Source organism: Varanus komodoensis, unplaced genomic scaffold, assembly GCF_004798865.1.
Source record: "Varanus komodoensis strain SLA01 unplaced genomic scaffold, ASM479886v1 scaffold7_3, whole genome shotgun sequence".
Taxonomy (NCBI): Eukaryota; Metazoa; Chordata; class Lepidosauria; order Squamata; family Varanidae; genus Varanus; species Varanus komodoensis.
The window spans coordinates 1,868,257-1,882,847 of NW_025336480.1; the positions used below are offsets into that span (position 1 = coordinate 1,868,257).

The window sequence follows — 14,591 nt, forward strand, 5'->3', positions numbered from 1 at the left end:
AGTCACAAATGAGAGTATGCTGGAAAGCCACTTTTCAATCAGAAAAAGACTGGAAACAAGCCTGGATGCACGACTGCTCATTATTTATTGTGGTCTGAAGTAAGCTAAAAAGTATGTAACCTTTCCTCACTGGGGGCCTGCTCCAGTTTCTTGATCATTTTTGTTGCCGTTTTCTGCATGTTATCCAGCTCCACAATATCCCATTTAAGGTGTGGTGACCAGAAGTGCACATGCCCTCCTATTCTGTCAATAACAGAGAAAATCAACAGTTGCAGCTCTCTGTTGCGATGGGAGAAATAGAAAGTGTTGAGCTCTTGTCTTTCAGGCAAGAGCAAACAAACCCTTGTCCTAGAGAGCAGCACCCAACTGGACTCAACGCGGCTTCCATCCTTCATTGACATGGAAGGAGACATGCATTAAAAAGAAGCCATGGGTATCGACTTTGAAGTCACACCCTATAAGCATCTATTTCTTTCCTGTGGACTCTCCGCCAGGGCAAAAGCTGACATGGCCGAGCCCATCTAGAGGTTATCAGTGGGACACAGGAAGCCAGCCAGCCAGCCTGGAGCTCAGTGGCACTCTGAAGATACAGGAAAGACAGGCAGAACATATCCGGATTTTTGGCAGATAAGGACAGGAAACAACATTCAGTACCAAGAGTGGCCCTCCTTGTCATCATGTGAGAAAAGAAAGGTCCATGGTGCATATGCATTTCAGCACACACACGTACCATCTTTCCCAGAATTGCTGTTAAATTCCTGTTTGCTCTAATTTTCCTGCAGCTGCACCAGACTGTCATATATTCAAGCGTGCTTTAGCAGAAGAGCAGAAAATGAATTAAATTTTCAAACAAAGATGGGTTACAAAACTGAATTCCTGTGGAAACGTGGAGGGGGTGTTGCCTTCTTTTTGCAGCCATGACATGTGCAGAGAACAGTCCGAGCCAGTATAATGTGTGCATAAGCCCACTGAAATCAATAGGCTTACGTCCTCTTAACTCCTCTTTGAATGGTGGCCGCAGTGCTGGTCTTGTCTGGCAGCTTCCCAGCAGCCTGTCCAAGAGCAGGCAGTCACAGGAAAACCCTGCTTTTTAATCATGGTGCAGAATATGGTACTGTTCTTCTCTCAGCAATCAAGAGCCTCAGTAAACACCAGGGGACAGCAACATCTGTTGCCTGCACTGCGAGATCACACAGCCGGCGTTGCAATCCTGTCCAGCTGGTTCACATCCCAGTGTGGACTGCTCATCACAGTGTTTTGGAAAGGCAGGCCGTAGTTCAGTATGCGCAGCAGAGAACGGCCTAACCGAATGGGCAGGCGGGGAGAATATCGCGTGGCTCAAGGAGGGCTTCACCTGCTTCCTTCCCCTTTTCATTTCTTTTCCATCAGCCAAGCTCAGTGAGGCCGACCTGGCTGCAGGCTGGGTGTTTCTGTCCCTTCCCACTCACCATTGCGTGATGTTAGCAGGGCGTTTTCTCCATAGGCCCAAAGTCACAGAGCAGGCGTGGTGGAAAGCTTGTGGTGCCTCCGAATGTTTATCCTACAGCTCCCATCAGGCCTATCCAGCAGAGTCAAAGGCAAGGGTATGGGAGCTGTAAAGAGACTGGGAGGGGCCCGGGTTGCCTAGGCCTGGCTCAGAAGAAAGGATGCAACAATAGATAGGGGCCCTCCTCCACAGACATGTTCAACGTTTGAAATCTGCCTGTGCGCAAGCAAGGGGCAAGGCCAAGCAGTGCATGCAATGGTGTGTGGAAGGCCATGTCCCTCAGGACGACTCACCCACCTGGTGAGTCAGGGAGGACACCATGGGTAGGCTTTGTCAGGCGCCGGCCAAGGCCTATACTCATGCAAGGAGTGTGCAGCCATTTCCTGGCTCTGTCTGGTCCTCTAACCTGCCTATTTATTTATTTATTTTAGGGAACTTCTATGCTGCCCCATTCGCCAAAGCCTCGGGGTGGCTCACAATCATAAATAAATAACATAATATAAAACACTATAATTTAACAGTATAAATTAAGTCGCCCTGGCCAAAGAATAAAATAAATAAATAATATTAACAATTAAAATAACTTTTGAATAAAAAGGTCTTTGCCTGGCAACGAAAAACAATTAACGACGGCGCTAGGCGGACCTCTCTGGGGAGCACATTCCATAGATTGGGCGCCACCGCAGAGAAAGCCCTCCTCCGAGTACTTACCCTCCTAATTTCCTTCACGGAGGGTTCCCGGAGAAGGGCCTCTCCCGCTGATCTCAAAGAGCAGGAGGGCACGTATGAACATAAGCGCTCCTTTAGGTAACCAGGACCCAAGCCGTTAAGGGCTTTATAGGTCATAACCAACACCTTGAATTGGGCCCGGACTTCAATGGGAAGTCTACCTACTGCCATCTCTGATCATGCAAGCAATGCCAGCAATGAAAACATGGAACAATACCATCCATTTCCCAGACTGGGCCCACAGCAGTCGGGCAAATGAGTGGGCAGAGGTGGCTTGAAGAGGAGGAGGCCAAGGATGAGCCAACGTGAGCCAACCCATTCCATGGCCCACCACCTTTCCTGCCTGTCCCCTGTCAAGAGGCAGTGATGAGAGCTCCAACTGGAGCCAGTTTCTGCAAGGCCAAAGGCCTGACCAAAGAGTCCTGACATGGCATCCTCCGTCCACTTTGAGTTTCCCTGTGTGCACGTGTCCACCAGAGGTTCAGCATAACCAAAAGGGAAATACCATGCTATTGTTAAAATGCACGAACACATCAGTGTCCTATTTCTTTTCTATACTGCCCAACAGCCAAACCTCTCTGAAATACACCATTGTGGATGTTGAATGTGTCTGTGGAGGAGGGCCCCTATTCAGTGAGATTTAGGGATTTTTTCCTGCACAAGAATGCCATGTAAACCTGACATTTACATGGATGACACAATAGGAAACAGTAAGATCTTGAGGCTCAGCTGAAAAGAATCTTAGAATTTCACAACCATTGCTGTTAACTTGGGGCTTACAATTATGGAATGTGTGGGGATGGAAATGTTAAAATCCTAATTGTGGAGAGGAAATTCTATGGGAGGACAAGACTCCTAACAGGTTTCTGGCTTCAACAACCTTTCTCTCTCTCGCCACCAGGATTTCCAAACCACTTCCATTCTTTAACCCATTCTAGAAGTGACATACAGAGATGAGATCAGCTTGACTTACGGCTTGGTCCGTGGATCTTGATGGGTTTGTTGCTTATCAGCGAATGAGAACAGGTTTGGCAAACACAGTCCTTGCCACTGAATGTAACTTTGTCTCCAATGGGGAATGGCTTCCTGAAACAAAGCAGGAATAAAGCAACAGCAACAGGAAAATGTCAGAAATGCATTGATTCAAACCACCGTGGGGGAGCTTTAGATATCTACATGTCCTCTAATTGGGTTGCTGAAATTTTACATTGACTCAACTATCCTGATTCACTCCAGGGACTTTGCTGTCTTTCTGCTTATGGTGGCAAAAGCTGTAATTGCAGCTAGCTATCATTCTAAAGGAGCCATTAATGGAAAACCCGTGGCTGGCTAAACTTTGGGATTTATTTATTTTTATGGAAAAATCAATGCATCAGAAGCTGGTTTGCTTGGGGAAATGGAAACCAAAGAATTTGCTGGCAATGTGGTTCTCCTTTATTACTATTATGGGTTCTGATGACACACGTTTGGACAATTCCCAAATTGCATTCTTTTTGGCTGTATTGAGAGATACCACATGATGCGTAATATAGATTTTATAATTTGTTGAATGGACTAGACATTGTAAAAGGATTCCATGACACTATTCCATGTTTTCTTTTCCTCTTATTTAAAAATTCTTATTCCATGCATCTTGTCCTCACATATTACTTTTCAGCAGTGTATTGAAAGGTTTAATTCAGAAGTGGGAATTTTGCTGAAAACATCCCAACTGCAGTGCATAACACTCGTGGGTCAGGGTACCTGGCAGGAACATGGATCAGTACTCTATTCCCCAACCTTCCGCTGTTCCAATGTTGACAAAACTATGGGAGAAATGTTTTGCTGCCCCAGGCATTTCCTACTCATAGTCCTTGCCCAAGGCTGGAAAGCCTCCTGCCCAGAGGCCCATCCAGCCCGTGGAGACGCATTGGATTCCTCCAATGGTGGAACTTGGCCTCTGAGCCTGGTGCAATCCCCACTGTTATCTCTGGTCAGTGGTATGGCCTTCCTCCTCCCACCAAGCAGCAGAGATGGCCTTGCATGCCCTGCTGACAGAGTGCACAGTGAAATCCTCACAGTTATCTCTGATTACGGCTTGGAGAGGACAGCAGGTATGCAGTCAGCAGGAGGCTCTTCTGGTGCTTGCAGGAAAGGGTGCTCTTCCCAGCACCAGCCCAGGCTGCTCGTGTGCCTCGCACTGCAGCCTAAAGAGAGGTGTGTGGTGCATCGACCTGGGGATTTGCTTGCTACACAGAGGAGCAGCCCCTGTTCCCAGTGCCCGCAGACTCACTTCAAATCTGTATTATTGTCAAGGCTTTTGACCAAAGAAGCATTTGCAGTTCTGCGAAGGCACTGGCGACTTCTCAGAAAGAACTCTCATGAAGCACGTCAGAACAATGGATACCTTGGAAACAAATCTGGAGCATGTTTCAGATGTGTAACGCAGATGGTCCCTTCCTACATGTCCATTCCAGCACCTGGTCCCCACCCCCCACCCTTCTCCTGGGGTTGCTCTCCTTCAAGAGCTCTATTGTTTCATTGTCTCTCCTCCCAAACTTTTCTAGGAACAAACGATCCAGATCCACACACGAACGTAGCACAGCACAGGTGGGGCACTCACTGCGTTTTGACATTGCACAGCTCTTCAGAACTGATTGTTTAGAATCGCATACTATGGTCTGCAGTAAAGACTTAATAATTCTTTATCACACACTCAAACATTTTGATGCAGGCATCAATATCTGCTGCACAATTATGAAGACTCCTGTCTTTTAAAAAGGTAGAAAAACATCTCATACTGTGAGAGTTCACAGTGCTGTGGGTTGCATGGATGCAAGACTGCTAGGTATGTACACAAAGCTGGACACGGAAGGGCAAGCAAGCACGAACACTGGCCCCCAGGGGCATCAACCTGAACAATACCTTTGGAGACCCCAGCCAAGCATCCACCGTATGTAGAAACATGTCTTCCTTGTGCTTTGAGGGGACCCAGCTGGGAATTAAGAGCTGAAAGGACATTGGCTTTTTTATGGACTCCTTTCCCCTAACAGCTATAAATAAAATAAGAATGGCAGAGAGGAGCCAGACACAGATCACCAATGGCTGCCCATGGGTTAGCTTTCATGCCCAAGCTTTCATATAGGTAGGACCACCTGTTTTTCAGCCAGAGGAAGGTTGTAAAACACACACATAGGTGCAGTTATCTGCTTGTAGAAACACAGCCTCTGTGCATGCCTGTATAATGTCAGCTAGCTCATTATGGTAGGATTTGGCATCTCCAGCAGTAGCTCTGCTCTCCCTGAAGCTCCTTGTCCTGGTCTGATTATGTAAGGAAAATACTACAAAAGTTCTGAAAACCCCACAAGAAACTGGGGATGTACATATGCACATTTCCATGGAGATACAGACTCAGAATCCTTTAATGCTGATCAGCACAGATTAATAACTTCTTCCTACTTACAGGCAAACTAGTTATAGACTAGCAAGATATTCTTACCATCATTACCACCAGCACCACCCCATCATCATTGCGGTTATTTATATTAATGTTTCCACATCCTATAGCATATGGGCGGAGTGAGGTTTCTAATCTGGGGCTGTAGCAGCAAAGACAAAGTGGCAATTACCCCAAATCTATTATATAGGGGGCGGGAGGAATTTCAGTTTAATAAAATGGTCCATCATGCTGAAGAATGAACTTGTTAGACAGAGTCATAGGATTTGCACCGAATACCAGTGCTGCAATTTGAGAAACAGCCGATTGTTTCTACTTGGTGAAGACAATGTTTCCCACCCATAAAGCTTTAAGGAAAGGAGGCTGTATAAGTAGAAAGAAATGAAATGATAGGCTGGATCGCAAAGCACCAGGGGACACAAAGCACTGGTCCCCTCCCTTTGCGCCACCACAGTCAGCAGAAACAGATACTTAAGTTCATGCTGAAGCAGGTTTTGGAAAGTAACCCAGAGGTGAACAGGCAGTGATGCAGTTAGGTCTGGACCTGAGGCTGATCAAAGGATCAGCCAAAGATCATCAGGTGACAGAGACTGCTGCAAAGAGGCCTGGCATCAGCATCTGGGCAGGCCAGGGCCCCTTGGACAGATGTTCCTGGCCAGAGTATCCTACACACACACACACAATGAAGGGCTGGCTAACCAGGTGCACACATGTTTACAGATGTTCATGTAATTATTTATTGTTCATACTTTAAAAATATCATCTTTTTCTACAACACAGCAGTGCTTATTCCCAAACAAATGTGTGTAGCATAGGGTAGCAGAATCAAGTCCCCTGATGCCTAGTGGGCTGGCTTGCCCACTCCTGTGGGATGTTTCAGTTTCTGAGGCCTGGTGATGGGACAGAGCTCTAGAATCTGTCTGGGCACTTGATTGTTGCCCATCTTGGCTGCTTATGGCCCACACAGCATGTCTGGGGATGTGGATCCAGGAAGTGATCACCATTTGTGCAAGAGATGGGCATCTACTAGTATGATGTGGGGGCGGGCCCAACCTCTTCTGCAGAAGCTGTGCCTGGGTTCTCCATTTTGCGGCATGGTGGCTGTACTGGACATCTTCAGTATATCTGGAGGAAACAGATTATCTGGATCCATTTTAGAACTGGTTTCAGAATGGAGACTGCCTTGGTTGCTCTGTGGGAAGAGCTTTGCCAGGAGAAAGATGGGGGAGTGCAACTCTGCTGGTTCTTTTAGACCTCTCTGCAGCCTTCATTACCACTAATTGTGTGTCCTTCAAGGAATTACACATTCTAGCCACTGTTTTACAGTGACTTCATTCCTATTTGGATGACTGACTCCCTTCCCAGTTGCAACATGGAAGATAGGACTTCTCCGAATGTACATATTTGCTTGGCCTCTGCAGAGCAACACACCTGGGCAACAATTCCACCTTGCTCAGCTTGCCCAACATCCATGTTGACCCATCAACATTTCTCACCTTGGTTCACTCAAGCAATTGCCTCACACAATGCTGGAACTATCTAGCGCTGCTTGTGCCCCTTCCCTGGTAATGCTCAAAGGAAACAATCTGTGGGTAGGCCCAAGGACTTGGGTTTCCCACATCAGTATCACCCTGCATGAAAGGCTGGTGACACTGGACTAACAAAGCCTAAAACAACCAGAAAGGGGACAATTGCTGCAGAAGGCATGGAATACACTCCATAATATGGCAATGTTGTTCCAGAAGACCATAGCCATGGGAGCAGCAGGGGTGTGACATCGGTGGGATTTTCCTGTCAGTCGTCTTTTCCCATCTTTTTTTTTAATAGTCCCTTAATGCCCTTCTGTGGCTCTGAATTACAAAATAACAGACGTGTGCTAGAACATTATTCCTGAGGCCTAGAAAGGTTCATATTCACAATAGCTTCATTTTGGGATGCCACTTATCCCACCCCCACCCCTGGCCACCCCTTTTTGCAGAACTGTGCCTCCATGCTCTGGTTGTCACACAAGGTGACATCAGCAGTACCAGAATTAACTCTGTGTCTGCTTGACATGCCCATCGCTCCAATAAAGCGGCATAATCAAAAAGCATAGAACTAGGTTCTACATACAAAGTGTATACTTTTATTGCATGGAGATCTACCATTCTGAGAACTGTGTGACAAATAATTTCATATTATTCTAAGGCAGGCTGGGCTGGGCTCCTGCGGTCCTAATCCAGGGAAATTGGGTGGTGATAATTTTGTCTCTGGGATTACTGGGTGGTTTCCTGAGCACCTGAAAGGTTGCACTGCCTCTGCTAAGGCTTAGTTATTGGCAGCCAGAGCCTCAACCAAAAATGCATTGGGCTTTTTTCTTTTTTGGCTCCACCTCATTTGCTTTCAGCCCTGCCCACCTCTGGAATGTGGCCCAGAAACTCCTCGAAAACTGAAATCAGCCCTTGGGTGAAAAAAGGTTTTAGAGGAATACATAACTTATTTTTGTTAAGAAGATGTAGTAATTCAGGCTGTTATCTCTCATACTGTGGGAAAATCTCATCTTTTCCCACACTCAGGTAGGAACTTGGAGTTGCTGGTTAATTATTACCATCCTGAATAACTGTCCTCATTGCCATAAAAGACTTCTATTGTTATGCAATTGCCATGGGTGCCTATTGGATATTAACTATGACATCACTGGTAAAAAGGTTCACCGTATGTCTCCCTGCTCACATCTTCACAATTACTGTTTCTTTCAAGGTTTACTCTGCTTTTTAATTCCTTTCCAGAGTGACAGTTGAATGTGGTGGCGAAGGAAGCATGCTTTTCAACCTAGCAAGACTCTTCCTCTTCCCTGCCACCAGAATGAACCCATAATGCTGTCCTACTCTCCAACAGGCAAACATCTTTTTATTTGGCATGTCAACTGGTCTGCGCTTTAACAAGGTTTACCTAGTTGGGCACTGGCTTTGTTTTTTATTGTTGTGTTTCAATTACATTTTGAACTGATTTGTTTATATCTACAGTTTAACCCAGATTTTGTTTAAATCTGCAGTTTATTATCTTTAGCCTTCTTCAATGCCATTTCTGGTAGAATGCCAGGGTCTACATTTAATAATAAATAAATAAACCCTGAGTGGAATCATGCTTGGCTGATGCACCTGTCCTTACTGCAGTCTAGATCATGCTCTCCAAACACAGCTCAGCCTGACTGCCAAGCCAGAACTGCTGGTTTGAGTCTCCAACCACACCTCTTGGTTCCTCATAAAGTTCCAGCAAGGCAAGGCAAAAGGCAAGGCAAGGCAAGGCAAGGCAAGGCATGATGCCTGCCTGCAAGGTTCCTACTAGGCGACTACATTTCTTAATGTGGGTTCAAGCACCTTGAGTAATCTAGTTAGCATTTTCAGTGACTCATGAATTCACACAGGATGGCCAGACATTCACCTCACCTGCACACGCTGCACACAAAGCACTTGGGATGGTAAGTCCGGCCGAGGGCTGAGATAACCTCTCCGGTGATGAAGTCCTGGCAACTGTCACAGCGGGTGCCATACAGCTGCTGGTAGTCACGGGTGCAGATGTACTCGCCATTTTTGAAGAAGAAGCCCGACTGAGCCAGGTCACAGCCGCACACTACAGAACAGAGAGCACACACAGAGAGCAGAATCAATCCTTCAGGCTTCTTGACTGTGTTTTACCATTGCTGCATTGGTGTTTCTTCCAGCGAGTTTAAGATGCCTACATCAGTCATGTGTTCCTGCACGTATGTGTTCGGGAGGCCCAGCCAGCCACATATCCTCAACCGTGACCCCTGCGTGTACTCCTGCCATTTCAATGCTTTATGGGGAGACCTACATGATAGCCCTTCCTTTTATCAGGGGGTGCTTGTGTGATGATTATGCAAAACACAGTGACGACTGCTGGGGCACATGCTGCTGAGAATGTCATCTTGTGTCAGATGCAAGTACAATTGCAGAAGAATTATGACGAGTTGGCAAGGCAATGCGTACAGGGCAATGGCCCTTTAAAAAGTATTAACTATGCATTAGCTATGTGTAAGTGGAAAGGAGTGAACCAGCAGAGATTTTTTTTAAGATAGTGGAAAAATGTCAGCTCTTGCTGCCCAGTCACAAAAAATCATAGACGGGGACAGGGGAATGGGGAGAGAAGATGGGAATCCCATTGTGATGTTGGCTGCCCGTCTCCCATCTCCCACCTGGTGAAGCCAGCAGGATCGATGCCCTGATTCTCCTCGCCCAAGAGCAATGTTGGGGTATGCTGGAAGTTGTACAAACTTCTCTGTCTGAACATGCATTATATAGTGACCTAAATGTCTTAGGGAGTAGGATACCTAAAGGGCCACTCCTTACCATATAAACCTGCTTATTCTCTGAGGTCACCTCAAAATGGCCTGTTGCTGATCCATCCAACAGGGAAGGCCTGGACTGCCATGTCCTCCTCAACTGCCATGCCTCGGCTTTGGCATGTTCTGCCCTAGGAAATCCATCTGGTTCCCTCCGATATGGCATCCTGATCAAGACTCAAGGCTATTTTTGTTTTGTTTTGGGTTGCTTTGATTTCTGTCTGCTGACTTTTAAAAAATCTGATTTCTTTTTGCAATTATATTTATATTATCCATTGCCTTTTTTGAGGGGGGAAGGTTGAATTTTTAGCTTGAATATTTTGCTGAGTTGTTGTTGTTGTAGTTCTTAATCATGTTAGGAACCACTGGAAATCATTGTGTGCAAGGCTCTGGAAGAGTCTTGTCTCTGGTGCTGGGATTGTGTTGGTCCATTTGTGCACACACACAAGTCATTGTTAGGTATCGGCAAACATGCAGATGCCTGAACCAGCCTTGAGTCTCCCTGCCATGACTGTCAGGCTCAGACCCCTCATTGCAAGTGGAAGACCAAGACATTCTCCCTTGGACAGTGAAGATGGATTCCTTCCTCCCATACAATGCCTACTAGTCCTGCCCTAAAGAACAGAACAGAACAGAACAGAACAGAACAGAACAGAAAAGAAAAGAAAAGCTGGAGGGCAGAGCACTTCTTTCAGCCCCACAAGATGTCACTGTTGGGTTGCTGGCCAGGTGGAGCAAAAGGGAAGGCAGGACTCCCTTGGGGAAGATTTGGGGCCTGCATGAAGAAAGCTCGGCTGCTACTTAGGAGAATTGTCTGTGAGCTTTGGTGTGTGACAGTATCTGAGCGTGCCCTCTTGTCTGAGTATTAGCAGGCCACACGATGCTATCTGGGCAGAGCCACCTGGGAGAGGGAAGTCTGACCTCCGCTCAGGCAACAGTGGAGCCACGGCAATGCCACCCATCCTGCTTCCCAGGATGCTGCTGGTACATCGTCCCGTTAGCGCCTGCTGCAGCCACAGGGGAAACATGCCAAAAGCATCCTCAGCATGGTTCCCTTTCCTCTGACGCAACAGTGCTTCAGGCACTTCAGTGGGGCAACTGACCCAAGCTCAGTTTGGCATGAGGTGGCCAATGGCTCCTTTGCCAGGCCCACTGAAAGAAGAGAAGGTCAGAACGGCAGGCTTTGTATTGGTCTGCAGTGTGTTGAGGCAGCCATGTGGGCGGTGCTTCTACAGGGAGCCATCGTGGGACCCAGCCAGCAGGCATGTAGACCTTTTGGGTGAGTAGGCCTTGGGTGCAGTCAGGTCAAGATGTGGGACATAAAATGGGGGGAATTTTTTTTAAAAAACAGTGGCATTGTTATGTACCTGCTGAGGCCATGGAGAAGTAGCTCTTACATCTCTAGCTGCTGGGCTTAAGCTTCCAGTCCAGTGATGAAGGAAGAAAGCTCTGAGCAACAGGGACCTTGTTCTGAGAGGCCTTCTGCAGAGCCAGCACCAAGGGTAGCCATAGCCAGGCAACAGCCAAGGGCCCAACCCTTGACACCGTTGCCCCCCGTTGGCAAGACCCCTCCTGGAGTTCCTTCTCCTTTCCACCACTGCAGCCCCCTTGTTCAGCTGCTCCCTGCCCTGGCCAGACGGGTGGAGGAGCAGTCAGTGCTGCTGCATTCTTGTCCACTGACTCTCTGCCTGCCAAGCGAGCCAGTGGGAGCCACGATGAAAGGAGGGTGAGGAACGGCGGCAGATGGTTGCCGAGGTGCAGAGGAGATTCGCTGAGGCCCAAAGGCCCTCCCAGCCCTGGAGCCAACACTGCTTTTCAGGGAGGCAGCCCTTGTTGTGCACAGATCATGGCAACATCTTAGTCCAGACAGTATGAACTGTCTGCTCTGTGGGAAAGAAGCTGCAGGAACCACGTGTGGCGCTAAGTGTGCTTCAGTCCACAGGTTTTAATGCACTTAGGTGTGCCTAAGCCTGCACAGGAGGGAGCCATTGGCGAGAGAAGGGCTAAAATCAAATTGGGGATGCGGAAACTGATACAGAGAGAATAGAAAGAAGATTAGGCTGAATGGGGTAGGGAGTCATGAGGGGAAAGACTGGGAATGTGGCTTTCCTTTCCCTTGGAAACGGATGGGAAAGATGGCCAAGTTCTCTCCTGGTGACTCTGCATTCCTTTGGAGGCTAGAGACAGCCTGAGCTTTTTGTCTGGCAGCATAGTCTACACAAAACTCCAGGGGGTTGGAGACGCTCGATTCCCCCGTGGAGCTCCAGGAGCCGGCATGCTGGAGAGCGGCGTCTGAGAGGTGGACGCGGCAGCACATGGGCCTTGCTGGGTTCTCACTGCGCAGGTGTCTCCAGATAGGGCGTCTTTTATAGGGCTGCCAGGCTGCAGCTCATCAAACCCATCCAGACTTACTTATTTATTTACAGGACTTCTATCCTACGTCGCCTCTAGCATTCTTTATGCAAGAAATCATCTAGTGGCTGCAGTGGCTGCTTCTTCCTTTCCTGGTTCTCTGTGCGTCTCCCCACAGAGCCTACTTCACAAGCACGACTTAAACGTTGTCCCACGACAGAAAAGGGAGGTGTGTAAATGGGAGAACCAGGAAAGAAGCAGGAGCAGCTGTTCATCTCAAATACAAAGAAAGATGCTAGACATACGTCCTGAGTGACGACCAAGTGGTTGCAGAAGACTGCTTCTCCTAATGTAAGTTAGGGGCACCTGCACCCCACATAGGTCACAAATGTCTCTGCTGATTAGTCTACCTGGACTAGTACATGGTTAGGGACTGGGAGCAGCAGCCCTGGAGGCCAAATCTGGCCCTCCAGGATTTCCCAGTTGGCCTCACTGCTTTTCTCCCCACCACTGGTCATTAGGTCCTCTGCCAGCTTTTGAGCAGTTTTTCCTCATCATAAAATAGGAACGCCTCTCCTGAGGCTTAGCTGTAAGCCGGAAGAGTGTTACATTAAAGTGCGTGCATGCACGTGTGTAAAAATTTAAAATATTATCTTTGGCCTCACCTGTTTTGCTTTTGACCCGGCCCCTTTGCCTTTGGATCTCCCCTCTCCCAGGAACACAGCTGCTGAGAGCATTTCTGAAGCTGAATCTGGCTGAAAGACATGTCCCACTTCTGGACTAGCTATGCTGCCATCCTCCCAGAGCAGTGACTGTACCCCATAATATGGGTTAAGCAACCTGCAGATCTAATCCAGCCTGTGAAGAATTGTGCATCTGCCATGGGGCCCCTCCCTAAGTCCCATCCCTTGAAGCTGAGGAGAGCACAGGGGAATCCCACTGTTATCTCCAAGCAGCCACATCCAACTGGGGAGAACAGAGATAAGCTGGGGATTCCCTGTGCCCCACTTTCCACCCAATTTGGTGTGTGACTCAGCCAGACTTTGCAGAAGCTGCTCCTACAAGTCCTGACCAAGTTCCTTCCCCTCCTGACTGGGGCGTAAAGGAACAGCCTGACTCGAGGACTTCTCTGGCAGAGAGCAGAATGCTGCCAAGTCTGGTACACCATCCAGCAAATTGCTGGTAATAAATTTGTAGTTGCGGTGGAATGGTATCTGTTTCAGAAGAATGCAAGACAACAATTAACTTGGCACATGAACAAATTTTCTTGGAGTAACTTCTGCACTCTATGTAAATGCTCATAGTTTTACTCAAAGCAATGGGACATGTTCAGCTTTCACAGTCCCTAGGCACCACGAATCTATCCACTCATCCTTTGGCACTCTCTCCTGATGCATTTCAAGCCACGTGCTTTGCAGCCCTCGTCCAGGGCTTTCCTGTGGATCAGCTTTGATTGCACAGCCCTCCAGCCTTACACTCATGCTCTGCTACTTGCAAAGAAGACCATCCATTTAGATGTACGGCTGAGTTAGCTGTGCAATGATGGCTATGCAGGTTCATTGAAGTCAGGCCCATATCTAACTGTACGGTGCTTTGCAGGATGCAGACTTTACTGTAGCATACCTATAAATAGTTGCATGGCTCTGTTCCAAGAAGTAGACAGTTCCAGGGAGCATTACGCTGGCTCAGAGGCCAGGAATATAGCCCGCAAGAGCCCAGTAAAGGGCACCTCCACCCAAAGGGAGAATACAGCAGTGGTCAGGACAATGCGTCTGACTACAGCGTGGGCCAAGCTAGCTGTCACCCATCTGCTCTGAATGCAGGCCCATCTTTCCTGTCTTCACCAGCAAATAGGAGATGGAGGAGGTGTAACACAGATTGGGTGGGGCTATAACTAGTATCCAGATATTGCTAGTGGAAGGCATGATGGTGTTTCTTGCACGCAGTGGTGGACTGGCGGGAGAGAAGCCGTTCTCCCTTCAGCGCACAGCGGCTCAAGCCATGGCTGCATGGGGCTTCAGTGGACAAGGCCACTAAGAGGCATTCAGAGGCAAAGCTGGAGTCAGAAAGGAGGAATGGAAGCCTGTGGAGCAGGAACCTGGCTTTCCTTAGGGTCTGATGAGTTTAGTAAGCTTTGTCCCTTCAGTCTGGGTTTTCCATCGTGAAGATCTAGTCTGGCACCATATGCCCCCACCTCACTACTGTACTGGCTCCCTGGAAGAAGCGATATCCTGCTGCGTACATTT

At 47.9% G+C, this 14,591-nt stretch overlaps 1 protein-coding gene across 14 annotated transcripts in view; it reads right to left on the minus strand.

The window, feature by feature from the left end:
• Positions 1-14,591, minus strand: part of ABLIM3 (actin binding LIM protein family member 3) — a 179,384-nt gene that overhangs the window by 62,665 nt on the left and 102,128 nt on the right. For all 14 annotated transcript variants that reach the window (XM_044454584.1, XM_044454593.1, XM_044454590.1 and 11 more), the window contains 2 exons: positions 9,080-9,263; positions 3,189-3,301 (listed from right to left, as the gene is read on the minus strand). In XM_044454584.1, the coding sequence (XP_044310519.1) occupies positions 3,189-3,301; positions 9,080-9,263 (297 nt within the window). The remainder of the gene's footprint in view (positions 1-3,188; positions 3,302-9,079; positions 9,264-14,591) is intronic.